This window comes from Dichomitus squalens (assembly GCF_000275845.1).
Source record: "Dichomitus squalens LYAD-421 SS1 unplaced genomic scaffold DICSQscaffold_77, whole genome shotgun sequence".
In the NCBI taxonomy this organism is placed as follows: Eukaryota; Fungi; Basidiomycota; class Agaricomycetes; order Polyporales; family Polyporaceae; genus Dichomitus; species Dichomitus squalens.
Genome location: NW_006766959.1, coordinates 38,086 through 55,654, shown reverse-complemented (window position 1 = coordinate 55,654; position 17,569 = coordinate 38,086). Strand labels below are relative to the sequence as shown.

Genomic DNA, 17,569 nt, shown 5'->3' with positions numbered 1-17,569 from the left:
CATAGGTATTTGTTCGTTTATGATCCTTGTGCCTTAGTGTCTCTGCAAGTCGCCAATCTTGACCATGCTTATTTTTTGAGAGCACTTCTCCTCTTGGTACTTCCCTCACGGCAGGAAAAAGCATCAACGACGGTGTATGGCGGACAACAATATGAAACAAGGAGGGGTTTTCGTGACACGTGGTCGAAGCACCTACCGTGCTCTCGGAATGTATATCCTCTGGAGCAATGTCAAGGTACGTCTGCATCTGCATCCGGTGCATCATATCTAAGAATATCGCTACCGCCGTTGTTTGGCGTGACATAGAGCAAGGAGATGTTATATCGTACGAAGACTACTATCACGTTTGTGCCGAAGTTAACTTCACTAATCCTGAGCTAAATATGTTCTGCGAACGACTTCACACCTGCGCGCTTTCTGCGTCTATTATGGTCTCACGCCATCCCTTCGTCTATTCATGCTTTCTTTAGTTACATGATTTGTAAACCTCTCATACAAGTACAGCCGTCGCCCCGGGCTCTGTTGCCCGAGTAAGTTCACTGACCTCTGGCTTAGCAAGCGTCTTATCGGCCGACACGTTGCGACGCACAGGAAGATTATGACAGGGTCATGTCCCTGATTAGAGTCTTCGCACATGTCTGTTCTCGTCTATTATAAACATTGCCATGTTAGCAAGCCTGCTCACATTCCTCAGTGCGCCGTGCGAATGTGTTGCGCTCAATATAAGCTTCCTTGGGTGAACTATCTGCGAACGATTTCCTTGCAACTCTACGCTTCCTTCCTCTGTCAATATGCCTGGTGGTCTGGAAAAGACATTTTCTACGATGCACAGCCCACAGCTTCCGGAGAGAAAGAACGGGGACTCGGAGCAGATACTCGACACTATAGCGCAAGACCTACAGGATAAGTGGAACGTGGGACTTCACGAGTTTGACATCGCCAAGCGATCTGGAATACCAGTTGGCCTGGAGGAGAGTCGACGGTGAGCACTATGCCTAAGTATATACATGAAGGGGTACACTGAAAAGGCATGTATTATTTGCAGGATCGCCTGTAAGATCGATAAGTGGATGCTGCCCATGGTGCGTGATTGACATGGGGAGATTTGATGAGAACTCATGCTCTGTGGCTTTGTGAAGTTGTGTCTTTGTCAAGGTCTTAGCATTGGTACGTGCTGTTATGCTCAGGCGGCACGGATCATGACCTGGTATGATAGTGGACAAGACGGCGTATGTTGGCATCGTTGATATGAGCTTTTTAAGCTTGATGGTCACCTTTAGTTTGAACTATGGCAACCTGTATGGGATGCAGGCCCAGCTACAACTGAGCGGGAGTCAATTCGACTGGTACGCCAGCAGTGAGTATCATCCCCTCATCATTCATGTTATCTGAAACATGAATCTCATTCTTGCAGTATACTAGTATGAGTTGCTGCCCCCAGGCTCTGACCCCTGTAGCCTGACTCCTGTCCACTCGCAGCTTCGGATACCTCCTAGGCAACTATCCTGATAGCTGGCTATTGCAGCAATATCCAAGTGGGAAGGTCCTGGCGATCAGTGCGTTCATTTGCGGAAGGTTCTGACTTTCTCCTGAGTAAGTGTCGTAGTGACACTCATCTGGGGGGTCATCCTCATAACGTGAGTGACATTGTACGATGTCTTGTCTTGGCTGGAAGCTCAGGCTTCCTTTTTATAGAACGCCCGCTTGTGTGAACTACGCCGGGCTCATGACAAACCGGTATGTGAGCTGCAGAAGACCGGTTTCTCCTACTAATTCGCACATCTAGTTTCTTTCTCGGTGTTGTGGAGGCGGTCGTGACCCCCGGCATGACCATCCTGACGTCTGTGTGGTATACTCAGACCGAGGTGCCGTTCCGCGTCGTCACGTGGGTCTCCTTCAACGGCTGGGCCGGAATACTCGGAGGTTTCATCGCATACGGTGTTGGGCACATCTCACACCCAGAAATCGACCTCTGGAGGTATATATTCCTTATCCTCGGGGCGGTCACCATTATTTGTGAGTAGCCTCGGATGAAGTCTAATTCTTGCTGACCACTTACGACATTAGATGCTTTTTTCCTATGGTTTTGGTTCGCTGACTCTCCTGTGGATGCGCACTTCCTAAATGCGGAAGAGAAGGTTCTCGCTATCAAGCGCGTTGCAGAGTCTAAAATTGGCGTAAAGAACAGGCACTTCAAGAAGTACCAGGTACGTCTGCCCGAGACTTGTATTACAGGCCTCGAATGATGACACGGCTGCATAGGCGCAGCAAGCGTTACTCGATCCGAAGACATGGATATTATTAGTGGCGACAATTGCAGCTCAGATTCCAAGCGGGTAGGTTTGGTTGGTAGGCCCTCGAACGTCCTTGACGGGGTCCCGTTACATCATATCAGGATTCTCATGAACTTCTCCACGATCCTTATCAAGGTTCACTTTATCGTTCTCATTGAGTTGTAGAAAGCGCTGAATCGGTACACGTAGGGCATGGGATTCACCGTCCTGCAGACCACTTTGCTCGGAGTAGCATCATCAGGAGTGCAAATCGTTACTTTGCTCATTTCCGGGTACGAAACCAGACCCTTGAAAATGACACGCTTCACTAGATAATAGCCTCGTCGCAGATACATCTGCATGCGCTTCAGGAATAGTAAGTCTTGTCGCCTGGTCTCATTACAGCATCTCACACCTGGTCTACAAGTGCGCATCATCACGATGACCGCCACGAATATCGCATCCATTATCGCCGCCGCGTGTTTGACATACCTCCCATCTAGCCAGCAGTGGAACAGGTTGATATCGTTCTGGTTCACCGGATTCGAGATGGCGGCCTTCTCTCTATCACTGTCAATGATAACCAGCAATGTAGGTCTTGCCACGAAGTCGTGAGACCTTGAATTAAGGGGCAACGTAGGTCGGAGGATTCACGAAGAAGACGGTTACGACGGCGATTGTGTTCGTTGGGGTAAGCATGGCGTCCCGTGTCATTTGTCTTGCAGCGTTTATGATTCTCGTACTAGTATTGTATCGGGAACATAGTCGGGTCGGTACATCATCCATACACGTCTTCTGGAGTTTTACTTACCGTGGCGAGTGTACAGGCCACATTTTATCATTGTGAGTACATTCCTAATGCTCGACATCGTCAGGACTATGATTATGGCTGCAGGATAGTGAAGCGCCTCGCTTCATGACGGGAACGGTATAAGTAGTTTCCCTTGTGTCAACGTTAAGTCTATTTGTTGACTGTGACCTCCAGAAAGCGATCATGATCAGTGGGTTTTCATTGTATCGCGGAGGCAACAGCTCATCTAGGAGGTAGGTTTTGTGATCAAGGCCGTCGCTCACCTCGCACTCGGGATATACATGCTGTGGAGCAATATCAAGGTGCGTCTCCTTGTCGGTCGCTCATACGAAGCTGGACGATTAGCTAACATCGTTATGCAATAGCGCGACAGGGAGCAAGGAAAGATTGTGTCGTACGAGGATCAACTAAAGGGAGAAGGTGATATTTGGCCTTGAAACCAGTAGCATACAGCTGACGACGAACCTGCAGAGGCGGGAATGCACGACCTCACCGAATTCGAGAACAAATACCACAGGTGCGCACGATGGCGGTCCTTGCAATCACCCTATTCTGCTAACAGAGTTTGTGTTGGTCAGATATGCTCTTTGAAAGACTGCCCTATGCGACCACGCACGAGAGTCAGCCCCATGTCTGGCTTTGTCTCGTATGTCGATTTACCACGTCAACCTTATTAAAGGTGTCATACTTACTTCTGAAATCGTGTATCCTTACTACAGTGACTCATCTCCGACGTAACCCAAAGCGTTGCTTCGCCGCGTACTTCTTCCACTTCTGTATGTCTTCCCGAGCTAGTAAGAGCTCTACGGTGTAGAATTCTCTTGCAAGTGTCTCATTACTCGCAACACCATGAACGGCTGTGTGACATGGCCTATTCCCCAAAGTCGAGGTTGAATGGTCAGCTGAGCGTTCAGATGAAGAGTTACGGTGATATGTTACGGTGATATACTTACCGGCAAAGCCAAGCGACTGAATTCAACATCGCCTCGGTATGCCACTTCTTCTTCCGTACTTTATCGTGGACCTCCCGCGGTATGAGATGGTGGTACGTGAGCGGGACCTCGCGTTCGCAGATCTCACACTCGGTCGTGCGTGTCCGGGACCACACCGGAGGCGGAGCGCACGCCTCGGTCACGTAGCTCTTGAGCACTTTCCGGAGGAAAGCGATTGCGGCCTCTGGCTCATCCACGAGACCGCAGGACATAAGCGTGTCGGAAAACGTTGTGGGTATGCTTTCGAGGGAGAGATCGTCTATGTCCGGGATGGCGTCGCGATTCTCGTATGTTGCCTCTCGCAGTTCGGCTGGGAGGAAGGGCCACACTTCCTCCGCGAGATACGACGTGAAATCGTACAGTGCGTCTGATTCGTCCTCGGCATTAGTTTGACCTAGGACGCCAGGGTCGGATAGGATTCGGCGGGCAAGAGTGTCCTTGAACGTCGAGAATTGCGCGGGTTGCGTCATCCTAGGTGTGGGCATTCAGAGCCTGTTTTTAAGAACAGGCTGATCATAAAGTTCTTGATGTGAGCTCACCTAGTGATAGGACACAACGTGTGAGAATGCTATTGCTAGACCAAGTTCAAACGAGTGTAAAGATGGCTGCAGGTCGCACACCACCTTGCCAGTGAGCATCTTCTCGTCGCATTTCGGTACCGCGATGTCACTAGAGTCGGGGACTTCCGAGTGGAGCCCCAAGCGTGAATTCGGCAAGGATGGGTGGGGACGTGTTACTTGTATGCAGAGAGGTTTCACGGCCTGATACGAGGGGCAAAAGCAACCGCCACTGTTATTGTAGATCGCTGTAGTGATTGGCGACGGTCTGCCGAAGATGAGCGGTGTTCCATAGCAAAAACATTTCCGACACGGGGAATCGAACCCCGGGCTATCGCGTGAGAGGCGATAATGTTAGCCACTACACCATATCGGACCGAAAGACTTCAAAGCGTGTTGATTTAGCCCACAGCTTGGCCTCAATGTGCCTGGTGCCTGAGTCGCGCAGGCGCGGAATGTCAGAGTCGGTGCCGGGCTCGCCAAGGTCATCGTCCAAAACGTCCTCCTCCCTCTCTCGCTCGTTCTTCGTCCATGGCGCCCCCAAGGCGTCGGGTATCCTATGTAATACCCACTCCAGCAGATCCTCCACCTCGCTTGCAGTTGCCTCCTCATGGCGTGCCTCGGAACGGATCTCCAGGCCCGATTCTGGTTCCCCGTCAATCCACAGACCCTCCTCTCCCACCGACTCCCAAATGGGCCCAGCACCCGCGACATCGACTGGGAGTCTCATGCCTTGCACTAGATACATCCACTCAGCTTGTTGGGCGCGCGTCGCCCGAAGGCATCCTCTACACCGGAGGCCGGGACGGAATGGCCATCGCGTGGGACCTCGGCGTCCCTATGAAGCGGCGAGCGCAGCGGTATGGGTACACTGGACGAAGTCTGAGGCGGTGGGAGGTGATGACGAACTGGGCGGACGATATAATCGAGGAGGAGGCTGAGGAGGCGGACGACTATCGGAGCGACGGGGACGTCTTGGGCGAGGTCACGGGCAAGACCCGCCGCCGGATACCCGCCGACGACACGATACCCTACGAGGAGCAGTGGGAGACGGACATGGACGCTTATCAGGCCCTAAAGGTGCGTCACAAAATGCACTGGAGCTGAGTACATCGAGTGCTAGGGATGGACATGGTACTACTCGTGAGCTTCACGACCAGGCCCCTCGAGGGACAGCGCTCGGAATTCATTCGCATGACGCGCAGTGCATTGTCCGGGCCAGTCTCAACCTGCCGTTATGCCGACGCGCGCTGGAGGCTCAACACTGGCAAAGCAACGCTGGCCTCGGGATTCTACATCTCTTTTACGAAGAGAGATTCCCGGCAATGTCCCTCGCGCCCGTATCTTGTGTATAAGGCACGGGTTTCACATCATAGCTATCCTCTCGTCATAGACAGAGATGCTGTTGGAGGCTCTCTCTATACATTGTCCACAGCGACGGTTCCTGTCATAATATCAAATTTGCCATCAGGAGCACCAGCGCGCAGAGTATGCTCGCACGCGAGGCAAAATGACCCCAACCGTGTCCATTCCTAACTGTACACGACCCGAGTGTGCTCTGGCGATGTTTGAACATACTGAAACTCGGAATGCGAGCAGGCACACCCACCAACATCACATTTCCGCCAAGCTGTACAAATGCATTCCGATTGGATAAACGATATGATACTCTGTAATTATAATCAAACTCGTACGTCTCCCCTCTTCTCCCTCTCCCCTCACCCGCACGTACTCATTCAGCTGTTCAAAGTGGTAACAGCATCCTCGGACGGAACGATCAAGGCCTGGTCCCCGCATGCGCACGGCCAATCTTCTTCTTCCCTACACGAGCCCGCCGTACTGGGCACGCACTCTGACTATGTCCGCTGTCTAGCATACTGGTGAGTGGCCACCTCCCCTTCCCGCGTCGTGCCTCACGCTGTGTAGCCGTGAACAGCAGTGGTTCGCCTCAGGCTCGTTCGACCGCACAATCAAGCTCTGGGACCTTGCGTCCGCATCCGCGTCGGGGTCGGGTGCACATAGGACAGACCCGCTCATCACGCTGAGCCCGCCAGAGGGTGCGGGGCCGAAGGCGTCCGTGTACGCGTTAACGACGGACCCGTATGGAAGTGTGATCGCGTCAGGCTCCCCGGAGAGGGTGATCAGGATGTGGGACCCGAGGTCGGGCAAGAGGATAGCGAAGCTAGTGGGGCATACGGATAATATCAGGGCGATACTCATATCCGAGGACGCGAAATACGTACGTCGGACTCCCTTGTGACCTGTGCAGATATTTGGACTGACGACTATACAGCTGCTAACGGGCTCCGCAGACGGTACGTCCCATATCACGTCGACTTCGCATAGACTTGCATACTGATCCACTCAGCAGCGTCGATAAAGCTCTGGTCACTCTCCTCCCAACGCTGCCTGCACACCTTCACGCACCACACCGAGTCTGTCTGGTCCCTCTCCTCCACTCACCCGTCTCTGGAGATATTCTACTCGGGCGACCGCTCCGGTCTCGTCTGCAAAGTCGACGTCGAAGGCTGCACAGACGTCGCAGAGGGTGAGTGCCTCGTCCTTTGCCAAGATTCCGGCGGGGACCGCCCGGGAACGTCTGGTGCCGGCTCGGAGGGGATCAATAAGATCGTAGCGATGGACGATAACTTACTGTGGACCGCTTCGGGAAGCTCCAGTGTGAGGCGGTGGAGGGTCCCCGCGAGGAGGGCTGTCAGAGGTTCGGTGTGGAGTGCAGAGGGCGCGGTGGATAGCCCGATATCGTCCCTGCCACCGTTGGACCATCGGAGGCGTGACTCGCTCGACTTCACGTTTCCTCCATCTACTTTCGGAAGCGGAAGTGCGGCCGGGGGCAGGACGAAGTCGAAGTCGCCTGTGCGCTCTCCACCGCTCTCGCAGGAAACCTCACGCAGCAGTAGCCCACTCGCGCCGCGTTCTCTCAGCGCCAGCAATCACAAGCGCGCATCGTTCACCCCGTCAATGAACTCCGCCAATGCCATGGCAGGCGCGGAGTCCCACGTGGATTTGGATTCGGAGCGCGAGGGCGAGGAGACGTGGTATGGCATCCCGTTCGAATCCCTCGTCCGCCTCACCTCGCCCAACAACGACGCAGGCTTTGGGCTCGGGCTCGGACCATCCCTGTCCATGATGAGGGGGCACGACCCGGAGATCGCGACGCTCTACTCGGCCGCGTCGGTCTTGAGCGTGCCGCGGATGGTCAGGTCCCCCGTGCAGCAGATCTTCGGCCCCAACGGCCAGCCTGTGCGGAGCGTGAGCCCGTTTAGGGGCGATACGGTCCGCTCGCAGACGCGGCTCGTGGAGGAGGTGCAGACCCCAAGACCGAGGGCGGCGTTCGAGCTGCGCGAGGTCGCGGCGGACGCCATACCATTGAGGCTGGAGGCGGACGAGGTGATTCACGGGGAGCACGGCCTCGTGCGGTGCGTGATGCTCAACGACCGCGTGCACGCCCTCACGGTCGACACGGCGGGCGAGGTCGCGCTGTGGGATATCGTCAGGGGTGTATGTCTGGGGCGATACCCGTGCGAGGACGTCGCCGCTGTCAGCTTTTGCGGGAGTGATAAGAGCGTCGCTGCGAGCGCGCGCGAGGGTAGAGGAGGGAGATATGAGGGGGAGACGAGGAGCCCAAGGGAGGCGCTGGAGACGGTGAGGGAGAGGATCGAGGGCGAGGCGGTCGTACCGAGTTGGGCAGCGCTGGACACGAAGACGGGAGTGTTGACGGTGCACATGAACGAGAAGTGCTTCGAGGCGGAGATCTATGCGGACGAGGCGGGTTATGGGCATGAGAGGCAGTTCAACGAGGAGGCGCGGCGTGAGTTGCGATTTTCTCTTTCTTGCCCTCACTTTGAACATGGACGCTGAAAGATGGTGGCTATAGTAAATATCGGGAAGTGGGTGTTGAGAAACTTGTTCCATGGGTTCATTCGGGAGGAACAGCGGCAAGCCGCGCGACGTGCCCGGGAACATGGCTCCCACGACCCGTCACACCATCGACTACAACGTGGTAGCGCGCCGACCCACATCGACCTGAACAGCACGAACCCGGACGTACGAAGCCGCGCGTCCTCGGATGTCTCTGAGCGCAGCGCGTCTTCTGCCGCCCTCGGACTTCGAAGTGCGACGATTATCCTCTCCCCAAACATGCTACCCGCGGTCTCCCCCGCGGTCTCTGTCGCACCTCGCTCATCCCCGCTCATGACTCCCCTGATACCCTTACACGGCGGAATACGTGACTCTGGCCTTCCGACTATCCCTCAGTCACCCAATCCCACCGACATCACGCCTATATCTCATGGACCACGCGACACGCAGAGGTCTGACGGCACCGCGACTCCAGCAGCCCTCCCGCCCTCCACGTACGGCACTGTCACCAACAACGACTACTTCTCGCAGCGCGGGAGCAGCAGGCGACCGTCTGTCTCAACTCCAGGCGGACCGGTGACCCCAGACGACTTCTCTGGGTGGGGCGGGAAGTCGGTTGGGTCCGACACGGCACCGCTGCAGACACCGAGTACGCCCACGGTGGGGAGCCTGATGGGCAGGATCAACAAGGCGTTCTCGAAGAACAAGCGACAGGCGAGCGAGACGACTGGGACGACGTCACAGGGTAGCGCCACGACTAGCACTCAGGTTGAGACTGTGGCAGGGGTCAGTTCTGGGAGTGCTTTCTCCGCCAAGTTTTTGCTGACCGTCACACAAAATAACGGCTAGGATCCATCGCCTCCAGTTAAGACACCAGCACAAGCACTCCTCGCTGGACCAATCACTCCGCCTCCCTCCAGTGAAGCGCCCCCGCTGCCTATTCCGCAGAACACATCCATCGTTATCTCGGAGGAAGCGCCATCTGGATGGCTCACTCTCTACCGCGGCCAAGTCTCGAGCACGGGTGTGGATGCGCGAATGCTGGAAGAGGTGATGCCTCTCTGGCTGCTCGAGTGCTTGCTACAGAACAAGACGCCGTCCGTCCCCGTTACGAAAGTCAGCTTCGTGCTGTTACCATTCAAGGAGCTAGGGGTCGAGCCACTGCCGGAGCTGTTGAATACGTACGTCATTGGCTTCTGTCTAGCTCTTATCAAAGGCTGATGAGGACTCCTGCTCCGATGCTACAGGCAACAATCGAAGCTTACCGCCAGCCGCTTCTTGCGCGTTCGCAAACTCACCGTCCATGTACGTCTACATCTAGCATCGCCACCCTATTCCAGGCGCTGACTGCGCCTCCAGGTACAGGATAAGCTCGACAAGATCGCCAACGGCGGCACCTCTCCCGTATCCGCGAGTGCTACGCCTCGCTCCTCGTTCGACCGCCGGTCGTTGGCCTCTGGACGCGCTCGCGATCATGACTCCCGACCCCGTGCTGAGGAGATCTATGAGATTCTCTGCAACGGGATCGTCCTTCCGCTAGACATGACACTAGCTGCCGTCCGGCAGTATGTCTGGCGGCAGTCAGCGGAGCTGGTCATGCATTACCGTCGCAAGGCTCCCGTGCACGCCGGAGCTCACGGGAACTGATGGGGCCGCAATTGGTTCCCGAATCACATCTCCTATGTCGTGTGTACTAGATCATTGTGACATCCTTGTGTATAACGGTGTTTGTAGACTTACGTGTCTTTTGCATTATACTTTCCTATTCGACCCAAAGACGATTGCGTAGTGCGGAACTGGTGAGCAACGTTGGCTGCAGTCCGGTGACAACGGAGAAACAGCTAAGGGGACGTTGTTATTTGTTTCGTAACTTTTCAACCATACGCTGGCTGCTCGTGACCAAGCTGATAGCGCCCGGCGGATGTCAGCTGCCAGCATGCACAATTTCGTTGAGAAGGTACGTCCACATTACGTCTCCGCTCTGAAATGAAAGTAACGAAGCATCAGGTACAGGTACAATCTCCTGGAACGCGTTGTCCGTATAAGTGAAAAGTCTTCCTTGCAGACACCTACTTGTGAATTGCGGCTTGTCCCAGGTCTCATTGGGCGCCGTAGATCGCCACAATGGCACTCACGTACGCCATCTCCGCTCGGATAGGTGGGTGTGCACTGCTTTGCTCATCGTGCCCTCACGCGGCGGTGTTCATCGACCTGGATCAGTCGCGCACATCTCCCACGGACTGTCCACGAAGGACGAAAATCGGATGCGGGCTGCTGTTTCACCAGGACAGCTCTTCCTTTCTTCCTTTCTACTCGCCATCATGAAGCAGTCGAAATTCACCCGCTACTGCCTGCAGACTCCTCCCTGGCTATCTGTGTGCATGTGCAACGTGCCTGTAGTAGATATATAACCCTTGATGCGCGGTGCGGCGGGCGTTGCTCGCTGCGCCCCAACGCTCGCACCCCTCGCGCCCAAGTCTTCACCAGCCGCGGGACGTCTCGGTCGCCGCTTAACATGTCCTCTCAGTCAGTCTCGGCTGCGGAACAGATCATCGCAGACCGCGCGTTCATGTAGGCTCTGCAATGCATCTCTTCGAATGGCTCATTGACTATAGGCGGAACTAGATTCATCGACTACTGCTCTCTGTTTGCAGAAGCTGGTGAGCAAGTAGTCTTCTGTTGCCTGGCACGAACGTACGGAAGAGTTGACCCTATCAGCTCTGATTTTCCATGAGTACTTGATAACTTTTGACAGCGAGGTCAGGTTGATGTGGAGGCGAAAAATAACAGGAGCGTCGATTATCTTCTTTCTCAATCGCTACATTATGCTCCTTTCCCAACTCTTCATCCTTCCTACATGGGCCCCAGTCAGCGATCTGGTACGTAATCTGGGTCAATGTAGTTGATACACAGTCACCTAACTCGTTTCGCAGTCGTGAGTGAAACGTCACATGTGAAGCGACGATTACAATTGATAGACCATCTCCCGGTGCAGCTGTGCCGCTCTCGGATGGCTTGACGTTATCTTCAATCTCGCCCCATATTTCGTATGGAATGGTCCGTATCAACTCAATAATGCTAGTGGACACGTCATGCTCACTTCCACCTACGTCTGTGTTCACGCATGCGCGACTGTCGTACAGTATTTGCGACTCTGCGCGTATACGCTCTGACTGGGAGGGACTGGCGCATCCCTTCTATCGTCGCGTTGCTTATGCTTGGGCCCATCGCCGCCAACATCGTGCGTACTTTGGTCCCTTCAGTGTCAAGAAAATTGCGTAACATTCATTCGAATCACTCTAGTATCCCATCGCGTTCGAGTTTCCATTGAACACTCCTCCACCGACGGACTGTGCCTTCAACAACACTGTCACCGTAAAAACCGATAGAACGTGGGTTGACTCTGTACTAGTCTCCTAAATCGACGAGCTGAAGATGCATCTCTTAGACGTTCGTCGAAATGCGATACTACCGCCCTGACTAGATACTGAGCTGCTCTGCCCATATAGTTGTATTGGTCTCTCGTATCTGCCTTATCGCCGGTGATGCGGTCGTAATCGCTGTGACTTGGTGGAAGACATACAGGTTGAAGCGTGAGGCGGAGGCATCAGATATCAAGGCCCCACTTGTCACGATGCTTCTGCGAGACGGTACGTGGCGTTCACTTTCATTTTCCACTCAGGGACTCATGTCAATGTAGGCTCACTATATTTCGGGTGACACTCTTGTCCTACTCTCATGCGCATCCTGACTGAGACGATCTGCGGCTCTATAGCACAATGCTGCTATTCAACGGACTCCACATCATGTTGAACTTGATCGCAGTAGGGATCTTCAGGATTTTGAGGAAGAGAACATCTAACATATTTCGCAGGAAGTGTCATTCCTTGGTGATGTGGCGGATACGTACGTTGACTGATTCGTACTACCTGACTCAATACTGTGCTCAATCTAGTATATATTCTCAGGATCAGCTCCATCCTTATCTCGCGGTTCATTATAAACCTTCGAGAGGTCGATTCGCAAGATCGTCCCAGTAACGAAACAACGTTCTTCAACCAATCCTCTCAGGACGTGACAAGCTTCACAAGCGAAAGGGAGGGTCGAGGGGGCCTAGTCTTCGCTGAAAATTTCGTCGAGTCCATGGGTGCGCCACTCGACGAGTCCTGTGCTTCATCCGAGATGTCGCCGGAGGTCGAAGAGGGATTTACACGATGCGATGTCAAAGCATGATGACGGTTTACCAGACGTATCTGATGAAATGGGGAAGAGTTCGGGACGTGACATGACGAGTGCGAGGTCTTGATCACGGCCCGATATCAGGCCTTGGCATAGGTAGCAGGCGTGTATATCTCGGATACTACACATGGGAGTGCCTTCCACCCTCGGTCGGCCCGATTACGATTAACTGCTCGGTTGAGCCTTACTATGCCTCGCATCGATTAATTATGTGTGGAACATCCAAAACGTCACGAGAGGTACATGAGTCGTATCATCGCGCATGAGACCACCAAAGTCCAAAAAACAATAGTCCCGAACAGACAGTCGTACTCGCAAGCAGCCACGCAACAGAAGCCTCGCATGCGGCCTTCACCGATCGATCTATTTCTCACTGACCTGTGGGGTTTGGTGCCCAGAGAGCGGGAGGACCTCCTCATTGGACACAACGTCATCGCAGAACGCGGTCTCAGATAGACCAGTGACGGCAAGGATGATGATCACCGCTGCACATGAACTCTGCATGATCAAGAATACTTCAATATACCATCATTTCCCTAGCGTCGGAAGCAGGGGCGGGACGTACCAATAGTGAAATGAGGGCGCCGTTGACGAAGAAAGAGAACCCGTCCGTGGTGGTGAGATTACCCTCAGCGATCGACCCGGTCTCGTAGATGACTAGGAGCAGCTGCCGGAAGATGAGGTTAAAATATCCTTTCACACCTATAGGAAGAAAAGAAGACAGCGTACCCAGATGATCGCAAAGACCGTCCCAGATTCGAGGATGCGCACGAAGTGTCGGCCAACGCTTCTTCCAAGGGTGAGCGCCTTCTCAGATCGCAGTTTCCTATCAGAAGCTCCCTATCAACCAATCGTGTTTGCGACGCAAGAGGGCGGGAAAATTACAGCGCCTTGATGAGGTACAAGATGAACGCGATGGTGTTCGTAGCCATGGAGAACCAACTGGCAGTGAGGCCAGTGGCTGAGCCCCAATAGAAGCCTCCCAAGGGCAGCTGGCGGTTGTTCTCAAAGAAATAGATCACACTGCGTGTCGCGTTCGCAGGGCACGTTTCAGAGGTACTGAGTGCACCGAGGACTGATGATCAGCAGCCGGGTGAGCATGACAGGTCATTGGTCGGGCCGTATGACATACTCAGCGTAACGAGGAGCGATGTAAGGGACGCCCCATATAGGACCTTGTTGTGTCCCCACAAAATCCATACGCGCGACCAGACGACCGCGTTCGTGAGTACGGTCTGCATGATAACCTGAGTCTCCGAGAAGCATGACGAAGCGAGATGCATGGCGGTAACTTACGGTGAGAGTAAGGGTGGCAGTACCAATACAGTCCAAGGTTGGCGAGTCGAAGAAATCGTTGTCCAAGATGCGACTCTGGCGGCCCAGTCTCGCCAAGACCGCGATCGTGTAAGTCGCTGACAATGCGTACAGCGCTACGGTGATCGCAAGTGCCGCGATGGTAGATATGCGCCTTAAGCTTTGACGACTGACTCGAGTCGTCAGTATGCATCTACTGGAGGCTGGACTAAGCAAGCGACTGACCTCGCGAAGTAGACAGCAAACACTGCGAGCACGGTGAAGGTGCCTATAGGTGAACGATGGGGATTAGTGCGACGTGCGATACGCGGGGAAATTGAGTGCTTCACCGAAGAATATAGATGCCAGGACCGCAGTCAGCGCCTCCGCTCTGGGCAGAGTACCCGGAAGGCTTGAAGTATAGTCCATCGCGGCGCAGGATGAAAACGAAATAGAGGTAGACGGCGTAGAGTAGGGAAAAATCCTGACGGGTGGAACGCTCAGGCTTTTTCCAAAACAGACAAGCTCTTGAACTCATCGCTACACAGCCTGAGAAGTCAAGCGAGACCTGTGCCAGCGCATGGCAGCGGCGATGCCCATCATCAAGATCGGGAACTCCTCATCCGGTGGACGGGGTCAGGATGCCCGTGTGAGCAGCTGGAACAACAACTCATTGTCCTTGCGGACTAGTTCCGCTCATGCCAGTATTCCGGTGGCGATATGCACTCACTGCAATGACGTACAACACAACCCCGAGGGATGCGCGCGTCGTCCGTCAGGTAGCGAGAACATCTTTACAGACGGTCTCCTTACGTCGTACGCTGTACGAGCAGGAGCGTGCTAAGAGCTAAATGTAGCCGGGGGAAGTGCTTCTACGCCGCGCCAAAATAATCCGCCGCTACACCGCTCTTAACTTACACCGGCTTTGCAAGGGGCATCTCGTCTTGGTAGCGATGAAGGCTCAGACGGGAAGCATTCTAAAGCACTAGTGGTGGAAGACGCTAAGCGAAAGTAGACAGAAACGATACAGCTGAGAGGCGTGATGCAACATTCGAGACCCTTCCTCCGATATCACAGAAAAGGAAGGATGTGGAACCCTTATTGCTACTAAGAACTGAAGTAGCTTCAGGACTGATGCTGAACACAAGACCGTCAGGGGAAAGAGAGGTTCGTGTTCTCAGCGAAGAGTGTACCAAGGTATTGACAGACTACTCACAAGGAGACAAGCATAGCCTACGTCTGATACTAAACACCTCCGCATGTTCTACGATACTTACTGACGTGCGAGGCCGGCGATCCGCCGAGGGGAATGTTGGGATCCTAGCGCGCGTTTGCACCGGCCAAACACGAATCCTAATTGTGCCCTCCTGCCCTCGAACTTCTACAGGGAAAGCAACTATACAAGCTAGGTCAAGCATGTAGTGGAGGATTAAGTAGGGGCTTATGAGCTGTCGCTGGAAACTGAATCGCGTTGAGGAGCGGTAGACAGATGTCAGCGTCGGAGAGAAAGCTAGTCTCGTGACCAGACGTTCGGAGCTTGAATCGGATGCGAAAAACCGGGGGCATCCGAGCTCCTGAACGTCTGGTGGCTTTACCCCCGTGACTCCCCGCTCGGTGACCGGTGTGACCTCCCTGCCTCTTGTCCTTCGTGCGCGTCTGCCTGCTTATCTCCCCGCTATCTTCGAGTCGCGCTGAGCCTACTCCGCTCTTTGTCGACACTCCTCTAACTGGTACGTCTCTATGACATCTACAAGCCTTTGCTACACATCCTCCATACTCAATCTGTCTATCTCTCATATAGGCAGTACACAGTAGTCCGCTCCATGGGCGCTTATAGATCCTCGCGCACCCAGTCTAATCCCACCAACAGCGCCTCTGAGACATCCGCCTGCCACTGGTGTGGCACCTTCCCTCCCATGTGCTGTCGGAAGGTCTCTTCAAGCCTTTGCTGTGTGGCCTCCGAGTTGTATCCACGCGAGGCTTTGGCAGCTTCTCGGGCGGCTTCCAGGACGGCATATGAGCGGGCGTGTTCTTCTTCGTGGGACAGTAGTCAGAGAGTAATGATAGCCATGTAGAGTATATTAGAGCAAGCCAGACATGATAATCCAGGAGATCATTGTGTCCAGTACAGGAGGTTTCGCAAAGTGTAACTACAACAGCAGGCCGCCACATCGCACACTGGAGTCGCCCTCCGACTTGTTCGGACTGCCTCAAATGGGATCGATATGTGACCACAGGTCACCGAGCGGGGAGTCACGGGGGTAAAGCCACCAGACGTTCAGGAGCTCGGATGCCCCCGGTTTTTCGCATCCGATTCAAGCTCCGAACGTCTGGTCACGAGACTAAGAGAAAGCAAGCAAGCAACGGCGAGATTCGAGACTCGAGTCGCTGTTTGGTTCTCAGAATAACTGAGATTAAAATGAAGTGGTTGCTGTTATGTCGGAGCTTAGAACCAGTTTGGAGTCAGCGCTACATGTGAGTCAGCGCCCCGACGCTCATGAGTCCCAGCTAGGTGGCGTCCTGTCACTGTCTACCAGAACTGAGGTCCTCTAGAAATGCAGTCTCGCGATCAAAGTTCTACTTAGTGGATGCGATGATACCGTCGGTCGCATATGAGACTGCAGTCGACGCGCGCGCGTCAACGCTGTTTGCCCGTATTTGCAATGCCGTCGACTGACGTCTGCCTGCCTATTTTGGGGCCGGCCAGTCATTCTACTACGTGCCGCGACCTTGGGTGTCCAGAACGTTCAAGGTTCGACCTCTACATTTGTAACGCTGTCCACGTTCAGTCTTTGAGCGAGTTTTCTCTTAGGCCCTTCTCTTCTCCAGATCTCGGCTGAGATCTCCGCAATACTAGTCTGTCATACTGCCAGTGACCATCGCTTTCAACACCAGCTCGATCGGAGCGTCATCCATCGACGACCATACTGCGAGTGTGACATAGATGCTGTGAGTAGAAATCCGGTAGATATATGAGCATGCCAAGAACTTCTACGATTGACGCTATCGAAGCGACACGCGATGACCCTACTGTGAGACCGTTTGTTCTCAGGTCAACGCTAAACGTAAACGCTGAGTCATGTATCTCATCAGGGCATATGCTCCGATTTGGTCGGCTGGTGCTCGTTGTCGGAATGCGGTCAGGTGACGTGTCAGATTAGATTAGATTACCTTACCTTCCTGTTATAGTAGACAAGCACTGCCACCTGCCAGCGCTGTAGACAGTGCTGGCTTCGCTCCTTCCTTTCCTCAGTCAGTGATCTTCCCACTAGACTGAGGTATGTTCATCTTCTATTCCCATACTATACTGTACTCATATGGTTCTTAGAGTCCTCTGTACAGGTATAGTCCTAATACAGTCAGTGATCTTCCCACTAGACTGAGAGTCCTCTGTACAGGATCTCTTAGGTTATGAGCCCTGGCTCCTCCAGCTGAGTTCTTACTCCTCATCACACCACCACTCCCCTGTGTCCAACTCAGAGTTGCACACATACTACCAGGTGTACGACTTTGAGTCCACCCTGC

At 54.0% G+C, this 17,569-nt stretch overlaps 6 protein-coding genes and 1 non-coding gene across 7 annotated transcripts; 3 read left to right on the top strand and 4 right to left on the bottom strand.

Moving 5' to 3' along the window:
• Positions 1–791: 791 nt before the first annotated feature.
• DICSQDRAFT_174948 (MFS general substrate transporter) lies at positions 792–3,675 on the top strand (the record flags this gene model as incomplete). The annotated part of the gene is made up of 22 exons (XM_007370818.1): positions 792–982; positions 1,046–1,082; positions 1,140–1,167; positions 1,217–1,229; positions 1,281–1,357; positions 1,415–1,421; positions 1,480–1,556; positions 1,607–1,637; positions 1,696–1,737; positions 1,787–2,016; positions 2,068–2,207; positions 2,263–2,336; positions 2,396–2,429; positions 2,484–2,566; positions 2,624–2,649; positions 2,701–2,864; positions 2,914–2,964; positions 3,259–3,274; positions 3,322–3,386; positions 3,450–3,504; positions 3,556–3,601; positions 3,663–3,675. 22 exons carry the CDS (start codon positions 792–794, stop codon positions 3,673–3,675), a joined length of 1,500 nt encoding a protein of 499 aa, XP_007370880.1.
• A 132-nt stretch (positions 3,676–3,807) lies between these two features.
• Positions 3,808–4,546, bottom strand: DICSQDRAFT_150454 (uncharacterized protein; the record flags this gene model as incomplete). The annotated part of the gene is made up of 2 exons (XM_007370817.1): positions 3,808–3,955; positions 4,038–4,546. The coding sequence occupies 2 exons, from the start codon at positions 4,544–4,546 to the stop codon at positions 3,808–3,810; spliced, it is 657 nt and encodes a 218-aa protein (XP_007370879.1).
• A 391-nt stretch (positions 4,547–4,937) lies between these two features.
• On the bottom strand, positions 4,938–5,009 carry DICSQDRAFT_t195. The gene has a single exon. It is a non-coding gene; the product is annotated as a tRNA-Glu (tRNA).
• A 157-nt stretch (positions 5,010–5,166) lies between these two features.
• DICSQDRAFT_113129 (uncharacterized protein) lies at positions 5,167–10,285 on the top strand. The gene is made up of 10 exons (XM_007370816.1): positions 5,167–5,713; positions 6,233–6,323; positions 6,384–6,513; positions 6,560–6,872; positions 6,927–6,948; positions 7,005–8,462; positions 8,529–9,298; positions 9,362–9,693; positions 9,760–9,817; positions 9,872–10,285. Exons 1-10 carry the CDS (start codon positions 5,444–5,446, stop codon positions 10,157–10,159), a joined length of 3,732 nt encoding a protein of 1,243 aa, XP_007370878.1. The 5' UTR covers positions 5,167–5,443; the 3' UTR covers positions 10,160–10,285.
• Positions 10,286–10,738: 453 nt separating this feature from the next.
• On the top strand, positions 10,739–12,212 carry DICSQDRAFT_113127 (uncharacterized protein; the record flags this gene model as incomplete). Its single annotated transcript, XM_007370815.1, has 6 exons — positions 10,739–11,083; positions 11,138–11,172; positions 11,231–11,393; positions 11,508–11,569; positions 11,656–11,753; positions 11,997–12,212. Exons 1-6 carry the CDS (start codon positions 11,028–11,030, stop codon positions 12,210–12,212), a joined length of 630 nt encoding a protein of 209 aa, XP_007370877.1. The 5' UTR covers positions 10,739–11,027.
• Positions 12,213–12,944: 732 nt separating this feature from the next.
• Positions 12,945–14,495, bottom strand: DICSQDRAFT_141284 (uncharacterized protein). The gene is made up of 7 exons (XM_007370814.1): positions 14,395–14,495; positions 14,291–14,333; positions 14,048–14,234; positions 13,884–13,986; positions 13,481–13,826; positions 13,317–13,418; positions 12,945–13,249 (listed from the first exon to the last, which is right to left on the bottom strand). The coding sequence occupies exons 1-5, from the start codon at positions 14,471–14,473 to the stop codon at positions 13,633–13,635; spliced, it is 606 nt and encodes a 201-aa protein (XP_007370876.1). The 5' UTR covers positions 14,474–14,495; the 3' UTR covers positions 12,945–13,249; positions 13,317–13,418; positions 13,481–13,632.
• Positions 14,496–15,875: 1,380 nt separating this feature from the next.
• Positions 15,876–16,043, bottom strand: DICSQDRAFT_71572 (uncharacterized protein; the record flags this gene model as incomplete). Its single annotated transcript, XM_007370813.1, has 1 exon — positions 15,876–16,043. A coding segment is annotated over one exon (168 nt), but the record flags the coding sequence as incomplete, so codon positions are not given.
• Between the last annotated feature and the right edge of the window lie 1,526 nt (positions 16,044–17,569).

Excerpts from the sequence above, each read along its gene's own strand:
- DICSQDRAFT_113129 (XM_007370816.1), top strand. The coding sequence starts at position 5,444 with ATGGCCATCGCGTGGGACCTCGGCGTCCCTATGAAGCGGCGAGCGCAG. Across the intron at positions 6,324-6,383 it reads CTGTAATTATAATCAAACTC|TGGTAACAGCATCCTCGGAC; the intron begins GTACGTCTCCCC and ends AGCTGTTCAAAG. Across the intron at positions 8,463-8,528 it reads GTTCAACGAGGAGGCGCGGC|TAAATATCGGGAAGTGGGTG; the intron begins GTGAGTTGCGAT and ends TGGTGGCTATAG.
- DICSQDRAFT_141284 (XM_007370814.1), bottom strand. The coding sequence starts at position 14,473 with ATGGACTATACTTCAAGCCTTCCGGGTACTCTGCCCAGAGCGGAGGCG. Across the intron at positions 14,334-14,394 it reads CCTGGCATCTATATTCTTCG|GCACCTTCACCGTGCTCGCA; the intron begins GTGAAGCACTCA and ends GTTCACCTATAG. Across the intron at positions 13,987-14,047 it reads CTGCCACCCTTACTCTCACC|ACCGTACTCACGAACGCGGT; the intron begins GTAAGTTACCGC and ends GTTATCATGCAG.